Raw genomic sequence first — 20,535 nt, 5'->3', positions numbered from 1 at the left:
CGTGGCGGCAATTTGTTTCTCTCTTTTTTTCTCTTCATCATCACGAAACGTACAACGCGGCCGTGCGTGCGCGCGTGTAGAGAAAAACGCGTGCACGCTGGCCGATTTGAAATATCCTGCAACGCCAGACTGCGCTTCCACAATGCGGAACGTCGAGTGTGTCTCTGCAAGTGTAGTTTATACTTTTAAAGATTACAATTTGCTGACGCGCCTTCCGATAATTAAATGGTCCCCGTAATTATATAAATTCGTGTGCGGAGGCGGTATCGCGATAGCGTAATACGATTACGATACCGCCTCCGTGAATGAACGCGTTGAAAAATAAATATAAATGATATTATTGCGTGCACACACCTACGTGGTAAAGACGAGAAAGGACATTACAGATGCGCGTTACTGCCTGTAAATGTAATTTCAGACGCTCGTAATTTCGCAGATCGCGTAATTACAGGCATCACGCAGTGATAATAAGGAGAACACGCGTTGTTACGCGTTTTTATCGCCATAAATATAACTTTTTTTTTTCTAGGAAATTGTCAGCCATCGTTCGCTCGTCGTTCGGAAAATGCTATATTAAATCAATTGTCATTAACTTTTATCATCGATTTGTCGATCTAAGCAATTATGACCGGTATTCACAGTCAGATTTTATATTTAAGACCATCTTAAGATATTATTTAAGACGGTCTTAAATATAAGATCCGACTATGAATACCGGCTTATGATTGAATTTTAAGGTCGAAAGCGTTTTAGAAATATTTATAGTTTTGTAACATCACGTATATACCGGCCGTAATGTTTGTACGCGATTTGCTCGTTGGTCTCTCACGTTAAAATCAATTGCGCGTGAAATCCATTTTTGCTTGAAAATCATCGCGGAACTTAATCTGGTCAATAATTCTCCGTGGCGTCCGAAATAATGGAACGGACAAACGATGATTCTTTTGGAAACGATTGTCGTTAACTTTTATCATTGATCGATTGCTTGTCGGTTTAAGGCAATCGTGATTGAATTTTTAGATCGAGAGCGTTTCAGAAATATTTATAGTTCTGTAACATCACGCGTTACTACCGGCCGTAACGTTTGCACGCGATTTGCACGTCGGTCGCTCTCGTTAAAATCAATTGCGTGTGAAATCCATTCCATTTTTGCTCGAAGATCGACGCGGAACTTAATCTGGTTAATAATTCTCCGTGACGTCCGAAATGGAACGGACAAACGATCCTTTCGGAAACGAAACGACGTATTTCCGTACACTTTCTCCTACTAATACGCCCGACCAGTTGTACGAATTTATAATGGATTTTTGTATACGATTTCTCTCTCGATGCCTGTTTAATGAATTTTCGTCCGACGTGCCAGTTATATCTCTAAGAGACTGAGCATAAATTATACACATAAAAATTCCCAAGTTACTTCGCTTCCGTTAATGCAGCCTATTATTTTTTTTTTTCTAATTTAACAAGTACATTGTCGGACGAATTTCTAATGGATTTTTGTATGAATTTATAATGGATTTTGAACGATTTCTCTTTCAATGCCTACTTAATGAATTTTCTTCTGACGTGCCAGTTATATCTTTGAAAGATTGAGCATAAACTACACATATAAATTCCCAAGCCTCTTCACTCCCGTTGATGCAGTCTGTTATATATTTTTTTAAGTTACACTGTTAAACTCATAGTGTCAAATTATATACTCCATTTGTATCATTTTTAAAACCATTCCTGTAGGTCGCCACTGCTCTTTACTCAATATATCGTTAATTTAACTAAACCAATAAAGTTAAAATAATACTGTTTTGTGTTAAAATAATAAATTTTGACACACATGGTAGTTAAAAATAACAAAGTATTATTTAACTCAAAATATTGGTTTGAATTTCATCCTTTAATATTTAACAGTGTAATAAGTGCAAATTAAACATCGTTGGAGTTATACGAAATTTTTAATGGATTTTTGTATACGATTTCTCTCTCTCGATGTCTATTTAATTAATTTTCTTCCGACGAGTCATATTTCTAAGAAATTAAGCACAAATTACAAATAAAAATTCCCAAGTTACTTCGCTCCCGTTAATGCAGCCCGTTATATTTTTTTTCAAATTTAATAAGTGCAAATTAAAAATTTAGTCAGTTTTCGCACGATAATTAAAATTCCTAATTATTCGATGAACGCGAAGTACGGTATACCATTATAAAAGCGTATAGAGCGTTCTCACCGTGCGCCAAAACTTTCTCGAGTGGCACAACGGGAAGAGGAACGGGAACAATAATCGCGTTCAAAAGCGCGATACCGCGCGTGCCGCATTTTCCACGCCTGGATAATTCGATTATCCGCGTATTTGGAAAGCGGACGGATTTCGACTTCGTCCATTTGACGGTCACATCTCCGCGACGGTACTTGCGAGATATCCGCGCGTCTCGCGTATTATTTTACCGCTAGATTAAGCTGACCGACGCGAGCCGCACGGCGACGCGACGTATATCGAATAAAATACAAATAACGTCACGCTATCCGAGTTTCACGCGAGAAACCGAGTCACTCCTGTGGCTTTTCCCGTAAATACAGCGGACTAGATTTTTCCAGATCTAGGATAGGTAGGTATGCGATCCACTGCCGGAGATCACGCGTCCGTCGCGTTGGTACACGGTCGAAAGCTGCTACGAACCGCGTGTCGTTATTATTCCGTGTCGGAGAAACGTGTAATCTGACTTTAAATGGATATTCTTTTTTAGTTTAGACTTTAAACGGACATACGTTTGGTTCCCGCTTTAATGAATAGCTCTGGTGCGCCCGATTATTACGAATACACGCATCCTCGTGTTCGATAAATCTCAGCGTTGATTTTCGGCGATTTTAACACGTGTATGGGAAGCCGAAGAGCATAGCTCTCATCGAATTGTGATAAAAAAAATGTTGAAAACGATCTGTATTTAAATAGTTACTTAATTATTACTAATAGTTGTTTTAGCCTTGCTGTTTTACAGTACATTTGTTGTCACGGGGGACTAGAAGTTCTTTACAACAAAATGCAATGACGGTGCTGAGGAATATATAATATAATTTAGCGCACGATGATTTCTGGCTAGAAACTCCATTTAGAAATTTAGATTGTGCCTGATAAACGCGAGATTTCTCGGCGAACATTCGTGCGGAAAGCACTTTGAGGAAACAAACTGCGGATGCAAATCTCGAAACACGCACTGTTAAATATTAAAGGATGAAATTTAAATCAATATACCTTGAGATAAATAACATTTTGTTATTTTTAACTACCATGTATGAAATTCATTATTTTAACATAAAAAAGTGTTATTTTAACTTCATTGTTTTAGTAAAATTATCGACATATTGATTAGGAGCAGTGGCGACCTACAGGAATGGTTAGAAATGATTCAAATTGAGTATAATTTGACATTACAAATTTAACAGTGCAATTTCCCAGTCATGAATGAACATTTTCTTATGTTCGATCTTCGCTTTAACGAGAATAGCTCTGCTCGCACTCGTCTTGAGACTAAATCTCGCGTTGCACTCGTTCTTGACGATTTTTACGCGAAAACCGATAGGTCATCAAATTATAAAAATGTTGGAAATGCAAAATTATTAACTACTTAAATATTTCCAAGGAAATCATCTTGTTCTCGCTGTCTTCGCAGCATTCGTTGTCACGAAGATTATAGAAATTCCTCGCGTAAATGCAACGACGACGTGCCGAGGAGTCGATGTAATTGAGTGCGCGATAATTTCTGGCTGAAAACTCCATTTGCAACTCTAGAAAATTAGATTGTGACTGATAAACGCGCGATTTCTTAGCAAACGCGGAACGGCACGTGCGGAAATGGCACTTTAGAGAAACGGATCGCGGACGCAAATCTCGATACACAATTCCTCGGTCGAGACCGATTCGCTACCAATCATCGTTCATCATCATCTCGTTCGGCCGGGATTTATATACCACTCTTCTGTCTTACGCGCCTTCATGAAAGTTTAACGAACCAGAAACGGCGCCTCGCTATTTCGATACGAGTGTCGCGCGTACGGTATTCCCAACGAGAATTTCACACGACGAATATATTCGCACCGTGAACTGTAAACTTTACTGACTTAACCGCTCTTACGGTTTTTGCGAAACTGAGAGATCTTTTGCTCTACTCAGAAAGAAAAGATAATCTTCTTATATAAGAATTTTAATTTTTTATTTAAACTTTTTTTTTCTTGGTTGAACTATATATAAATGACTTCATTCAAGCAAGTTCTCTTCGTTTAACGCAATATAATCTCATTTCCAAGATTGTAGATTCTTGCATATGTATATACGAGTATGTAAGTCTTGAGTTGACACTTCTTTTTTTCTGTGTAATTTTTCGCTAACCGTCTATTAATCTTCGAGCTATTTTTAAGGAAATCTCGAGGCAAGTAGTTAAGTACCTTTGAAACTCCCTTTGAAACTTTAACAGTAAAGATTTTTTATTCGACTTAACTGGCTATCTTTATAATGTTAATAACTGTTAATTATTCACTGACGAAGTAAAAGTTACGTATTTGGTTTCCACACTTCAAGTCTATTTTTGTATTTCATTTATTTATCAAACTGATTAAATTTTGCACTCCTTCTTGAAGTATTTTACATGTTCAAAATAAAATAATATAAGCAGCAGATAAGAGCGTGGTCGTTAGCCTCTCTATGCCACTCTACGTGCCACTATACGCATTGTAAAATAGATCGTGTACAGTAGCAATAGCGGTACCTATTGATATAGCGAGAATGCGGAGAAAGTCGATACTGAGATCAAGGAGTACCAAGTAAAGGCACAATATCGAAGACTTCACGATGATCAATCACGAAAAGAAAACTAAATTGGTTCGAACGAGGTAACGAGCCAATGAATGAAAAGGTACCCGCTGATCTGCTGACGATGCGAGCGATAAAATAAAACTTACATTGTGTAAACCTGATGTATATTTGAACATAAAATGTATAAAGCTTAGAGAGTTTAGAGGGAAGGAATAAAAAAACCGTGAAAATTGTGCGGATCTCTTCGAGAGGAACGGCCTTGAATTGTATTCCTCAAGATTGTTCCTTACCGCTTTATTATCTTGACACGATAGGCGTGTCGAAAAGGGATTCTTCCTTTCCTTTCAAAAGGGATTAATATTAAGAGCAAAGCAATTAAAACGAATCTCACAATTAGGCTATTTAGTGAAAAGAAAAAGGATAGGGAGCTAAATATAACAAGCTAATAGTATAATTATGAATTAATAAATATATTTTACGCGTACACACAGACGCACGAACGTATACGTCAAATTGACGAAAGGAGAGCGAGTTGTCGAGAAACCGTGAAGAGGATTCGGCGGGGTGGTGGATTCATTGGTAAAACAATTCAACGGCAGCTCGTATACGGGCCTGCGATCATTACGGACGCATGATCAAGAGCAAAAGTGTCATGAAGAGTGAAGATGCGCCAGGAAGAGTGAAGCGTCGAAAGAGGTGTGAACGCGAACGAAAGTGTGCCGTTCGTACGCCGAGGTGCGTGTCGTCCTATTCTAGGGGGGGCGGGGGGGGGGGGGAGACGTGAGACTCTCCTCGGACACCAAGAAGCGTCCGAGTAGCGTGTGCTCTCGGGGTACAACGTTTGCCTCAGTGGGGGCAGCGACATAAGTACAGACGATCTTAAGAAAAGCCCCACATTCTGATAGCAGATCGCAGACCCACGGAGTCGGTGAACTTGTGCGATACAATTTGTGCGACACCCTGCGAGTAGCCCCGCGCGCTCAGCTGACCGAAGGGCGTTGGGATCGGGAGAGAGAGAGAGAGAGGAGGGTCAGGGCGCTCGAATGTATCTTGGAAAGGGCTGCTGCATCCGCGAACGAAAGGAAGAGACGTTTGGGACGGACCTTCGCGTTATCCATCGTATCGTTTTGCCTGCGAGACTCGCATACCCGGTGAGTAACGCGCGTGAGTTTCTTTCGCAATTTCTCGAATGTGAATTTCGAAACAATTGTGCTCTGAAACGCACGATCATGATGCTTAATTGCGGGGTAATTGCGCGGAAATTTCGTGAAATTGGGATCACGCGGATCGCCTCGATCGAAATGCGCGATGCGGATTTTAACGTGGCGTAAAAAATAATACAATAGAAAAGTAATGGGAAGAAAATAAGATCGCGAGATAGATGAAAGCTCTAAACGAGAGCTCGCGGAAAGAGGAAACGCTTTAAATACACGCTCAAATAATCTGACGAATCTTAAACTGATTTAAATATATTTATTTACAACCATCAGTTTATAATTTGTTAGTTGAAATGTCTGTGTGATCTGTGTCACCCTCAGACTGGCAGTCGATCGACCAAATCATAGACTGGTTGCTTTGATTGCACGCGAGTCTGGCTTATGCAATTTTTAACAAAGTCCAAGATTGTTATCTGTGACATACACCGATTATTTATGTCATTATTTATTTCATTTAAATATGTTAATGGATTATGCGAAAGGAAGGACATGATCGAGTATACAAAGACAATAATTTAACCGCTAAAGTTAAAATTAGACTGTTAAATTCATAGTGTTAAGTTATATTTATTTATTTGAGTCATTTTTAACCATTTCTATAGGTTGCCATTACTCCTACTAAAAAAAAAGGAAAAATATGTCGTTAATTTAACTAAATCAATGGAGTTAAAATAATACTTTTTTGTGTTAAAATATTAAATTTCGACACACATAGTACGACCAATAACAAGGTATTGGTTTAAATTTCATCCTTTAATATTTAACAGCGTGTAACGTTTTAAGTGAGACTCATTAAAGCTTTTATTACATATTACATCACTGTAATCTTCGCGTTTTTATCGTTATAAAAGACTTCATCGGCACGATACCACCCACGCGATTATCCGCGTACAGAAGTTAGTGCGACCACGTACGACCTTTCGCGGGTGATCGCCGCATTAGCGTTATGTCGATCACGATCCCTATCGCCGTTCCATCGATTGGTATTCGCGCAATGTCCATCGATCCGTCCGCACAGCTGGTCGAGCATGGGAAAAGCGCGAAGAATTCTTTTGATTTAAATCAACTTGGCGATCGACATCTCCGCGACGTGTGCCGCTCGTGAATGATAATGAAAAGTCACCTCTTCTCTCGTTGTTTCACTGTCGCTATCATTTGACTCACGATCAACTGGTACACGACACCGTGTATTTGCCGTTTCTAAGTTTGACCGAATCTAATTATTAGCTTTATCATGATGGAATCCGCGACGCTATTATTATTAATATTTAATTCATATTTTAGGTTGCAAGTCAATCATAAATGATTCCGTTTCATTTCTTTTTTCAACGCCGCAAGGTAACGTTAGTGTAACGTGACCAATCTGACTGATTAATCGGATGACTCACCAGTCGACAAAATGATCTCAGATTCTACAGGGTGCTTAAAAAAAATGTTAACACTTACATGGAAGTAACATTTTTGGAGAAACGGAACTGATAACCCAAGATATCACAGTAACAAATGTATTTTGTCTTCGAATACTCTCCACTTCGTCACTATTGTCAACACATTCTTGGAATCTTCTCCGGGGATGGTCTCCAGAGCCCTAAGGCTCTTCTACATAGCCCTTAATTACTTCCATATAAGTGTTAACATTTCTTCGAAGCACCCTGCAGTTTGACCATATACGAGTGTCTTCACTCGTATATGCATTCGTCTAAAATTATTGCCAAGTTATTCCTCGACAATCGTCTCTGTTTCCCTTGCAAATCGTCGTTCTTCACCTATGAGAATAATGCAAAAGCTCACTTTTATTTGCGGACTCGATCGTTCGCTCGTGAGGTGGATCGTAAAAAAACCCGCTCGTGTACCGGACGATTTTCGCATTCGCTATGCACTGCAACGAAACGGCCAATCGGTTCGGGGTTCGGATTAGAGTTCTCTAAATTTCACCTCTTAAAGATTCCAAATGTAAATAACTGCGCTCGTAATAAATGGTCAATTTCTTGCGGCAAGCCGCCAAGAGTCAATGGTAGCGGCGGCGCGGAGGAAGGAAGCGCTTCGTGCCTCGAACATATTACTTTGCCGTGTGCAGCATCTGGAAAACGAGGTGTAGATTATTTCGCGATTTATGTACTCTCGAAATTCGACTCGACTATCGAGAACTGTATCTTGACTTTTTTACGCGGAAGTAATTTAATCCGGCGTAATTCACGAAGGGAAGGGGATATTGTTTTAATTATTTATCATAAAGTAATATCACAATTGGGATTACGTGCATCAAACAACTTTCTCTGCTTGATACATATATAAATCCCAAAATTCATTTTATACGACGATACGTTTCCAGAAATGTGATTTCCTTCTATGAATACTGATTGTGAGAGGCTTGGAAACGAGGTGAAAGTTTTTAGATAGCAGGACATGAGAATAAATTGTATTGATTTTTAAATTGGATGTTACTTCGTGCGGCATTCGTGAAATTGGAATCTAGGATAGTAAGATGCGATCCTTGAACTTATAAGAAAGATTGAGATCTCTAAGAAAGGGAGTGGTGTATAACATTGCAATAAAAAATGTAATTATTTCATATGGAGTGCAAAATTGGAAGTAATTTATTGAAAGTACAAGCTTCGGCAAAGTTTGTGCTTGCGTCATCGATCGAATATAGTTTTTCTTAACAGTTTTTACGTTTTCTTTCGTTCATCAAATAATTTTTTCTCGAGTTAGAGAGTTACGTTCTGATAAATCGCCAACAATTTAGGAAATGAGAAAATGTATATGTGTATATTGAAGTGGAATGTGAATTTTGAACAAATAAAGATTAATAATTGAAGAAAGTAAAAAAGAAATCGTTCGATAACATAACTTTTGCAAATAATTTTAGATAATGACGTAATTATTAATAGACTCGGAAGAATTTTGCTTCCATTTTAACTTATGCGTCTATTACGAGACAGATAAAAGGCTTACAGCAGTAAATTGAAGTAGATAATCCACATATCGTAAGTCTAAACGACTCTTGTAAATGCTACACTTTGATATAAATATATGCGAATAATAATTTAACAATGTTGCCGCTAATCTAAATTCTCGAATAATTCTATCTTAAAAAACGACATATTTAAAACACATGCACACAAGCACAAATCGTTGCTCTATCTAGGTTAATCGATTCGTGCATAAGATCGTTTACAAATATACCGTTGCTTTGTGTCATTAATGTTTTGCGCATCCTTATAAAAAATAACAAATGTAGTTTATCTTCGCAAAAAGATGGGTACTTACGAGCAGGTCAGGATTCTCGCCGAAATAATTAATGAATTGCCAATTTGTAATGCCACACAATAGCAAATGATTAATACACCATACAAGACTCATCAAAAGATGTCAATTTACGCGCGTCAAAGAAGCATAGTTCGCGTTATATTTGTGAAAAGAAAAAAAATTCTTTTCACAGATTCTTTTTACGAAAGTTCATGCATGAATTCATTTTGTGATTGCATGGAAGAGTTGGAAAAGATTATTTGGTTTTACAATTAGAAGATTTATCGCGAAAGATGTAACATTATTTACAAACTAAGAAAAGTTGGATGAGAAGTAAAAGATGAACGAAAGTATGAAGGTGTGTTAAGATGATTATTGCTTCATGCCGGAATTACAGTTCCGCGCTAAATGGAATAATTCGCTCGTTGGACAGCACTTTTTCTGTTAATGATATGCTTGATAGAAGTTCGTTTTGAGAAAATTATCAGAACGTACACGCGAACCGACTTGATTTAACTTCCTACTTTACAAAAAATTATATTGCATAAGAATATATATAATAAAAGATTTACTTTTTTTTAAGGTTCAATTATTAATTGCATACATTTATATTAATTTCTATAACATGCAATTAAATGTAAATAAAAAATAAGAATTTTTAAAAAGGAAAAATATTAAGTTAGTTTTTATCTGATTTCATTAATCATAAATTCTCATTTGCATATTGCGATCTGATTTTAGAAAACATGATTAACTAATGTAAAGACTGACTAATTTGACGAGACAGTCGCTTCTAATCGCATAATGAGTTCCATATAGTTGTAACAAAATCCGTTTTATAAAATATTCATCATCATCTCTCTGTTTTTCTCATTGACCGACTATTGTCGATCTTTTGCTATGGTTTCCCGTCATCGATACCGAATTAATGCAAAAAACTGGCACTATGAGAATTATTGCGAGAGTATAAAGAAAAAGAAAATTTTTTACAATCGCCTAGAAAATGATCGTTATAAAGTAACTCACGTGAACAATTTAATAAAGTCATCTTGACTTTGATCCGCAAAGATGTTTGCCTACATGCAATAGCATAGACATTATAAAAGTAGATTTGATCATAGCAATAACCACAATTGTACAATATTGAGAGCATCACATGCCGCGTGCATTCAGCGATAAAATTTCTCTATAATATTTCAGAAAATTACCTTTCCCCAGACATCATTAATAATACAACTCAATTATGCTTTATTTTGTGAAAGAACCGACAAGAATCGCAAATCTATTGGTAAATGCGAGCGCAATACCGGATGGTATTAATGCTCTTGATTGTATAGTAACTACATATATAGAATAACTTCTTTTGTATAAAATTTTTTATAAATGGACAATGCAATAATAATATTATAATTATTATTCGAAATAGAATGTACACATTAAATTAGTTTGTATCGCAAAAAAATTAGATATTTCCAGGTTCATGGAATCTCAAGTCGATGTTTCTAACGGGCGATTAGTGCTTACTAAACCGTTATTGTGCGTCAAAATAATTTGTGCAACTAAAATTATTTCAAGTTGGGAAAAGGTACATTCGGCATATGGGTTACGGCGTCGTGATACGTTGGCAATCTCATTATATCGTGAAATTACTTGCAGATCGTGCTGCTAAACTCCGAAATTAACAATCGGGTACTGTTGGCGCGCGGACAATCGGCATTCCTCAAATCTGGGATTTCTGCGATACGCAGGTAACAATTGCGAACAGTACGGCGAACGATGCGGATTCGCTCGTACTCGATTGTAATCTTGAAAGGAAGCACCTGCAGTCTCGCAGAGTCCTTCGTCGCCTGTCGGTGTAATTATTAGAGAGCCTTGTAAAGTTGCTTATTAGGAGATATCGCCTGTTTAGAATCGCCGTGCGAGCCGAACGGTGATTCTAAATAGGCAATCTCGTATCCTTCGTCTCTCTTCTTGGTTTACTTATCTGGGAAAAAATTTTTTTATATAAGAATATATATAATTATATACATATAAAATATCTCCATATGTTTTTTTTCTCTCTTGTATAAATCTCTATTTGTGTATATAGAAAAAATAATAAGAATAATTGAAAAATAATTCGAAAAATAACTTTTGCATTGTCTTTTTTTTTACAAAAATTAAATTTGAGATTAGATTTTACAATATTTTATATGTAATCATATTTTATACACAATTATATGTGATATGTGATATGGATAATTTTTTCTCATTTTCTCAAGCTTTATAAAAAATTAAAAAAAAATAATGCAGAAATTATCCTTTTAATTATTTTTAAATTCTTATTATTTTTCTTGTATATACAAATAGAGATTATATAAGAGAAAGAATTTATATATGGTTATATAAATGAAAAATTTTCTGCCGGGTACAAAAGTGGAAATATTACTGTGTGTAACTACTTTTGTCTAGCGGTAATTAGGTCTGTGGTACACCAGAATACACACATGTACGATATTTATTGTCAGAATAAAAAAGATCCACGTGTATAATCGAATTTCGAAATAAAAATGATTAATCGGAAGATTATCTCGGTTAACCAAAATCGTTAAAACCGATCTGCACAAAGATCATTGACGCTTTATGTAGGATACGTACTATGTAGGATATATTGAGAATTTATTGGAAAATAAAAACTTCTTCAATAGCCTATGAATCACCGTATACAAGCTTCCGCGCTACATCCTGCGAAATTCCACGCTGTATCGCCATATCGCGCTAAAATCAGTAGCGTAAAATTGGATGATTAAAGAAGCAGCGAATAAGAACGAGTATCTCGTGGTAGCTATCTTTTCTTCCTACGTGTTTTATGTCAAAGAGCGACACGCGTCAATGATGATTTATCCAAATTTATCCAATTATAAAATTGAATCGCCACACCATTGACTTCTTCATTCTCAGTCGTATATGTTTACATGTTCGAGTTTTAGCTGTGAATTTAATCGTCCATTATAAACGCTGATTTAGGATGAATTATTTTTACCGTTTGTCATCGACATATTATAAATAATATAAAAAAACGAGACACTTATAATCACGTCAAATAACATTAAAACCTTCAAAGTGTTCTTTCTTCTGCAAAATCACTTTTTGATTTTTATGTAATTCTTTCCTCTGGAAAATATTGTGAACAAAATTTTATAATTCTATTAAATCTCTTCAAAAATGAATGATTTTATCGTTCTTAAAAAATTATAACTTTATCAAAAGTTATACGAACAATTAAAGTTGTTAAAAAACTGATTTCTTAAAATCATAATTAAAAAAAAGTATCAATCAAAATTTAGCCAGTCATATCAGAAAATGAATAAAAGAAGTTGACTCGATATTAAAAGGAACATGATAGATGATTTTGTCCTATGATTTCGTAACTCCCCTTTAAAAAGTAGACGTTTCGAAAACGTGGTAGTCATTCGGCTTCTCGCCGTTATGTTCGCATTTCTCTAGTTACGTGTAGCAAACGATTAAAAGAAAAGAAAAAAGAAGAAAAGAAAGATCGGGCTACGTGATTTTCACCGGACATAACATCTTCCTTCGCTCGGAGTGAAAAAAATGGCCCCGTTTCCGCTTCGCGGAGTATAGGTGCGATTTAATATGCAATTATTCGGGTCAACAATGGGATCCCCGGCCACGTCCATCACTCGATACCATAACTCTCTCCTTCCGTTGAGATTGAAGGCTGCCCGTATGCCGGGGTAAAAAGGGGAATCTATTTTGTCAAGAAGCGAAGCGCGAGATATAATGATACAACGCGGAAGTTATACGATTGTACACGGTAACGTTTAGTGACCACTGTCACTGGACGTATTGGCGAACAGTGGCAATTTGGCCGGAGTTAATTTCGAGTGGCTATACGTTCCGCCAGAGTAAGCCATGCGTACGCTTCGATAAGTAATCACCGGACGTGTCGGAAGAGACCAGATTCCTCTTCTTCACTCCGCGCGAGCGTTCGGCGATTATCTATGAAAACTGCAACAGAAAAATGATATATGTAATAATTCAAGTTTGTCAAAAGTTGGATTCGTTGCTCTACTATATCGGATCGTCTAATGAAAACGGATTAGATAGGAAAAAAAAATAGGTCGGCGCGAGGAAAATAATGAGAAGAAAAAGCTAATCGTAATATGTGACAGAATGCGATAAGTGTTTTCCTGTTTTCTTCTACGTTAGATTATATACACGAGCTAAGTGTCTCCAGGTGTCATTGATAGCAAAATGATACGTTCCACTTACCGGCAGCACACGCGATTCTCCGATCAATGTCTTCATTCTAGATTTGTTGGATCTGTCGCATTTTTCTTGATCTTACCGCTCCTAGAGCGACTTTGTAACAAACTGCTGGCAAACGGTGGCCGAACGAATTAAAAATAATCGGTCGCAAATTGTTTATTAACAAGCGATTCGCGATCTGTTCGCGACCTGTCCACCAATTCCGATGAAAATCTATTAAATTAAGATAACTAACTTTTGTGTCATCTCGATTACGTGCGCGCGTCGCAACGTAAGCGTGCGTTTTGCGAAACTGAACGTTTATAATGCTCGTCGTGGTCTCACGTATGCCACGAGAGAAATAACACATTATTATGTAGCACTCACAGTGACACATACCGGTGCTTTGTTTCAGGGAAATAACGGTCCGCACGCGTAACGTACAATGCGTAATACGAGCGATGAAAAATTAGTATACATTAACGGTATACATTACGTATAACGTATCGAGTTTAGTTCTGGTTATCTTAATTGTATCTGTATTATCCACGCACATATCATTGGGAAAATAGTCCAGATAGTTGTGGAGAAATGCCTTGTAATTCATAAATGACTCGGTAACATATTTTTATACCGCGTTTGCGTTTTAATTAATACGTCGGCGTGAATTGAGAGTGCATTAAGCGCGTGATATGATTGCAAATAAAACGAAGCTTCGGTTATGCACCGATGGAAGAAAACGGTATTTAGAAACAATTGCGGAATGCAGCATTCGGATATTATTATGACAATCGTGCTTTATCATATCGCGGTGAAACTTACGAGTCGATGAAATTCCTTCAATGACGATAACGATTGTCCGCAATGGACGATTCAGCACACTTTAATTGGTAATGGCAGAATTAACAGTTACAGAATTAATAGACCGTTAGACAAATATTTCTTACATCGATGGTACACCGCGGTTATTCCTAAGAAACTTAAATTTTTATAGACTATTTCAGAAATATTACATTTTATTTTCTTCCAAAATCAATCTAAAAAAGTTAGCAACTTTTTCAAAGCAGCAACATTAATATATTATTTTTAAACAGTTAAATTTAAGCTTGTAAATTAATTCAATTAAAAATGTTTAAACCTTAAAAAAGTATAACGTTAAGATATCTAAGTTACCATTACTTGCTATTTCTATTATACATAATTGGATAACAAAGTAATTATAGTCATATACATATGTGTAGCATATACAGGAAAAATAATAAGAAGAATTTAAAAAAAACTGAAAGAATAATTTTTTGTATAATTATGTTGATGATTAAACGATTTATACCCATAGTCGATAATATCGATATTCTTCAATTAGCTGCTGGTAATGTATATATTATAGATAATAATTTATATAACTGTTATTTATATAACTGCATTCCAACATACAAAATGTAAAGAATTTATCCGAGCCAAAATTTATGCCTGATAAAGGTTCAATTAAAAGCAATCAGTTCTGGATAAATCTTTGTGTTTTATTCAAGTAGCCTCGGTGGATAATTGAAGAATGTTATTATCGACTACCGACATAAAATTTTCGATCGTCGATATAAATGCCTAAGTAATTAGTTTATATGCGGTAATTTATAATTTATTATTTTTTAGATGCTTCATAAATAAATACACATATTTATGATGTAATAACATCGTGTATTGTTGCGAATCTGCATTTCCTGTAATTATCACCAGCATAGATAATCAAACGCGGATGAAGATAATAGCAGCGCAGTTTTTATTAATAAAATCGAATATTGTCATAGATGTACAATCTATAAAAAAACACGAGGATAATAATAAATCGCAAAGACAATATTATATTATAAACTAATCGTTCAAGTTTTGACAATCATGGGAATTTTTACAAGATTATCGGTTCTTAACAGTCATCTTGTTGATGCTAATGCAAATTAAGTTTACAATCAAGAAACTTGCAAAAACAAATTATGCAAATAAAAAAAAAAAGATAACCGACTATCAGTAGTCAACGAGCTCCATAATGATGGAGTTATTAAGGCTGCGTGATAAACGTTTATTCACAGACCATCATCAGGTATCATTACACTTGTATTGATTGTATTGATAGTGCTAACATGACCGATGAAAGAGCTATCATTTTCTCTAAAGCCTTGTGTCCACGATGCTAGAAATCTCGGACGGAGAAAGAATTAACCAATCGCATTGGTCAATTGCCGAATTATTTAAATATGATTGGTCAATTTTTTCTCCGTCCGAGATCTCGGAGAGCGATTTCTAGTATCGTAGGCTTAAATTACGAAGCGACAGATAAGTGTCTGAATAGAAATGACCATTGAACATTGATCGAAAAGGCAGAGAATAAAAGATAAACTGAAGAACGGAAAGAGGAAAGAGGAAAGAGGAAGGCTCTAAGGTAATATATATAATTCAAGATAGCACATCGCATTATTTGATCATAAAATTATTACGTATATTTCGTGTTTAGTGGAAGTTTAGTTTAGTTTAAAGTACACAATAACTCGAGAACAAATTTTTCATGTATAAAATATATCCATATATGTTTTCTTTCTCTTGTATAATCTCTGCTCGTATATACAAGAAAAATAATAAGAAGAATTAAAAAAATAATTAAAAGGATAATTTTCGCATTTTTTTTTTACAAAAAATGAAGTTGCCCGTATATCTTCCTCGTAAAGTCATGGATAGCCACGGTAGAAAGAAGTAATTAACGTTGTCTCACGATTAGTTGGAACTATTCACCGAGGGGCAAATGCGGACGGGTCAATTTCTGCGCGCTCTCGGTCAGCCGACCTTCTGCAAGGTCCTCCCGAGAGTGAGCACGGGAGGACTTCGCGGCTGGAATGCGTGACTCGACGATTTTATAACCCGCTTTCAATTACCCTTCTTGGTGCTCCTGTTTCGTTCGCCATTGCGCCGCGGGGTAAGGCGAGAGGAAGAGGGGAAATACCGCAACGCGAGCAAAAGGCACGGAGCGTCGAAACGCCGGCGACGCGCGTCGCAAACGCGTTTGTATCCTTACCTCCTTTCTTGCCCGCCCACCCTTTTTCTCGCCGCTCCGCACGGGGACGTGATTTATTCGACGTCAGATGTACACGTACAATTCGCGCGCGCAGCCATGAGGAATAAGGAGATCCGATAATGGTGTGCGTATAGCTAGACAGGAAACGCGTCTTTCCTAAGGACATCCACCCCAACGAGCGGACAATTTGTTTTGGCTCGTTTGCTCGCTCCGTTGAATTCAGAACGATAAGATGTCTGTGGGACATTTAACTTGCTATGAAGCAGCAGATTTCTTGCTCGCTGAAATAAAATGACTTCTAATGTTATTATAATTACAAGATAATGTGTTATCATAACGCTAAATGTGACGACTGAATTGATATTCATTATGTATTCATTATGTATCAACAATGTTCTTATAAATGAATTAATTTATTATTTTCCTATAAAACTGTAACATTTGCATTACACGCTTAAAATATTGCCACTAAACGGACATTAATTTTAATTGAATGTTATAATATTAATTTTTCCACGAAATCTAATACTATTTATTCGATGAAAGTACTTTAAATCTATAATTATGTTTCACTTTCAGTAAATTTTTATACACATAATTTAATAAATACATTATATATTACTTCAACCAACAATACTGATAAAATATGTTGCTTTTAATAATTTACAATTGCTAAAGCTTAAAAAAAAGATAAAGACTTCGGTGTATTATTTGATTAACAAAACCAGAATTATCTAGATACGATAAATAATCTGAAATTAATGCCTCATCCATATCTGGTTTCCTTGTTCTATTTTATAATAAAAAAATACTTAGGTATTACAAATTTACAATCGTCTATCCGGTTTCACAAATAGTTTCAAATGCACAGATACATTGACACTATCTGATATCTTTACAAAGGCATGTTTATCCGTTTTCAGACCCCACACGATGGTACTGGTCCTGTTGATACCTATAATCGGATTTGTGGCAGCAAATCCTTTTCCAAACACTCTGAACGACCGCTTAATCCCTCAAGTCCAAAAAGCGCTTTCGCTTTCCACGGAGAATCGTTTGAACACGCTGGATGGCGGTTCGGACAAAAGAAACGAAACGGTGGAAAATATCAAAGAGACTCTATCAACCCCGGAGTATACGGTCCATCATCTCGCAACTTCCGAATCGGAGACACGTGAGAATGAGGCGGATGAGAAACGGGTGCAAGGACGAAAGCACAAAGCTATGTTTTTAGACTATCCTCTGATATCGCATATCTTGCATTACCCGAGGGTGCCCACGTATGAAATCGATTACAACGACAACTCGGAGCTGACGACGCAGGATAGATCGTCGGGCGCGTCTAGGAGATACCAAGAGAGCGATATCTTCTACATCCGACTCCCGCCCATTCCATATATGTTCGTACCCGGCCTCGGATACATCTCGCAACCGCCTACGTACCCGGGCGCTTCCCTGAAGCCCCAGATACCCCTCGTGCCGCAACTAGTCCAGCTGCATCAGCAGCTACACGTGAGACCCGCGCGACCTCAGCCGGCCTCTCAGCAGACCGTTAATCCCTTCATCAAACTGCCTATAGACTTCATAAGCAACGGCAAGCCCACCTCCGTCTATCAGTGGCAGAAGAAGCCTGGCAAGAAGCCAACCGACAGTCCCATCACGAACCTGGACAACCTGTCGGCCGACTTCGTGAACAACGGTAAGCCGACCTCTATTTATCAGTGGCAGGCGAATTTCAAGCCGGTAAAGAGGCCGGATGATTCGCTCAACAGCCTCGATATGGGACCCTACACCTTCAATGGCAAGCTGACCAGTATGTATCTGCTCGAATCGGACGACACCACCTCGATGCATCAGGCCATACGACATTCCAATTAGCAAAACGCGCGCACGACTAAATTTGTCCGATTACGTCGAAAGTTGGGAACAACCACTAATACAGAAGGAATTTGTAATGTCTCTCCCTCTCGAGGCGGACGTAACATGAGTGACAAGTATTCCGCGAGTTGGCGAGCACATTTAATGTCAGTTTCAACCTTGGCAGGAGCAGCCGAGTGAATCTGACTATAGTGCTGACCAAGCTTATAACAGTATTCGCGATAATAATATTAATATCGAACAATGTTTCAGATTCATGACTGACGTTACATAATATTCACAATTTATATCTAGTACCATCATTATATTAACTCGTCATATTACCGTAATTATTGAAACCGTAATTACTGAAATCTTGTTGCTCGTGTACGGAAACATTACAAAATATACATGAAAATATGGCATTACAACGTTAGAGTATAATAATGTTATAAGTTTGTCAAATTGAATGAAGAATTTGATCAGTTGCTCCACATAGAGAATTATTGAAAATTATTTCAAGCAAAAAGGGGGGCATATATTGAAAGTGTAACGCGGTTATCGATGTGTAAGTTATCCGTTTAATGTTCATTAATTAGTAATAGGATATAATATACATAATTCATCGAGCGTTTCGGCTCTACTTTGAGCCATCTTCAGCGATGCGGTAGCAAGTCTCTATTTGCTAAAATAATCTCGCGTTTTCGAACGAACCACAGAGGAGTGTTTCCAGATTGAATGGTCTAAAAGCAATGTATTTCACACGAAGAGATCCGAGTGGAATTTTGACAAGTGATCATAGTCTCATTACTAATTAAAGAACGTTAAACGGACCGATAATCGAGTAGCATTCTCAATGCTCCCTTTTTCGTTCGTTACTTATTTAATTTCACATTATCAGGAGTCCTTAGTTAATTATCTATTTAATTTAAAAATATTATTTCGCTCAAATAGCGTTTTAATTGAAGCAATGCTTTTCAAGAAAATTATCATATTGCATTGTGTTATTATTATTGATAATAACTTATTAAACGGAATTAAATAAAGATATCGTGTACTACGTGATTTTGCAAGTATTGTACAATAATACTTTCAATAGTTAATATTTCATGAATATTTTATAAAATGTGCGAGATGTGTGTAATTTTAAAACATATTTATTTTTTAATTTTATATTTTTAACGTTGTTACTATATATATTATAGATATTATATAATATTGTGTTTTTTAAAAAAGTGTGTAAAAGATTATATTATTTAAAGCCGTTGTTTCAGTTCGTGTACATTACCGAATATTTATATAATATTTATTGGTCGACGCGATACTCGTGAGTTTGTAAATATGTGAAATATATGTAAAAATGATTTTAAGAGAGAGAACGAGAACGCACTATCATTTTTAACCCCGCCCGTGGTATTCCGACAAAGTGAAAAGCATATTTCCTACACTTCGTCACTTATAGCACCAAATATTGACTTGGGACATGGGTTTGGTCAGATTGTCTGGACTATATCCTGCCTGGTTGCAAACATGCGCAATTCATTCAGATTAGACGCGTAAGGGGATTCAATATCAAGATTATTTCGATGCGATCTGACTTTGCCATTCCTGCATGTAAAAATATTACGTCTGCGTATGTACATATATGTGTATGGGTAAATGTGTGTATCGTGCGCACATAAAATATATGAATGAGTTTTACACGACATAAATACATATTAATATATGTTATTTCAATATTCTGATAATATGTATTACGTTATTTGTAACATCATTTTGACGAACACGGTTTTAAATCATTCTACCTTGGAAGAGACTAGCAGTAATGTAACGACGATGTCTATTTGGCAAATACATTATAATTAATGCCTTAATTAAGTAATTAATACTTTACATAAATATACCTGTAAAATACGGAAATGCAAGTGTGTAGAATCTCGTTAAAATCATATAACATAAATACATAATTAGGGGAATTATACCGTTTATCCTTCTCGTTTACATCACCCAATATTTTTATCACGAAGTTGTTCACGAGATGTAATCGTTCAACGACAGGTTTTGCTCGTGTTACACGCGAAACGGTAAAAGGATGTAATGT

At 36.5% G+C, this 20,535-nt stretch overlaps 1 protein-coding gene across 1 annotated transcript; it reads left to right on the top strand.

Moving 5' to 3' along the window:
• Positions 1 to 5,691: 5,691 nt before the first annotated feature.
• Positions 5,692 to 19,525, top strand: LOC139776015 (uncharacterized). The gene is made up of 2 exons (XM_071712411.1): positions 5,692 to 5,953; positions 17,501 to 19,525. The coding sequence occupies exon 2, from the start codon at positions 17,511 to 17,513 to the stop codon at positions 18,453 to 18,455; it is 945 nt and encodes a 314-aa protein (XP_071568512.1). The 5' UTR covers positions 5,692 to 5,953; positions 17,501 to 17,510; the 3' UTR covers positions 18,456 to 19,525.
• Positions 19,526 to 20,535: the final 1,010 nt, after the last annotated feature.

Source organism: Temnothorax nylanderi, unplaced genomic scaffold, assembly GCF_030848795.1.
Source record: "Temnothorax nylanderi isolate EJ_2023f unplaced genomic scaffold, tnyl_v1.0 TNYL_tig0110_pilon, whole genome shotgun sequence".
NCBI classification, from domain to species: Eukaryota; Metazoa; Arthropoda; class Insecta; order Hymenoptera; family Formicidae; genus Temnothorax; species Temnothorax nylanderi.
This window is presented reverse-complemented; position numbering and strand designations above follow the sequence as displayed.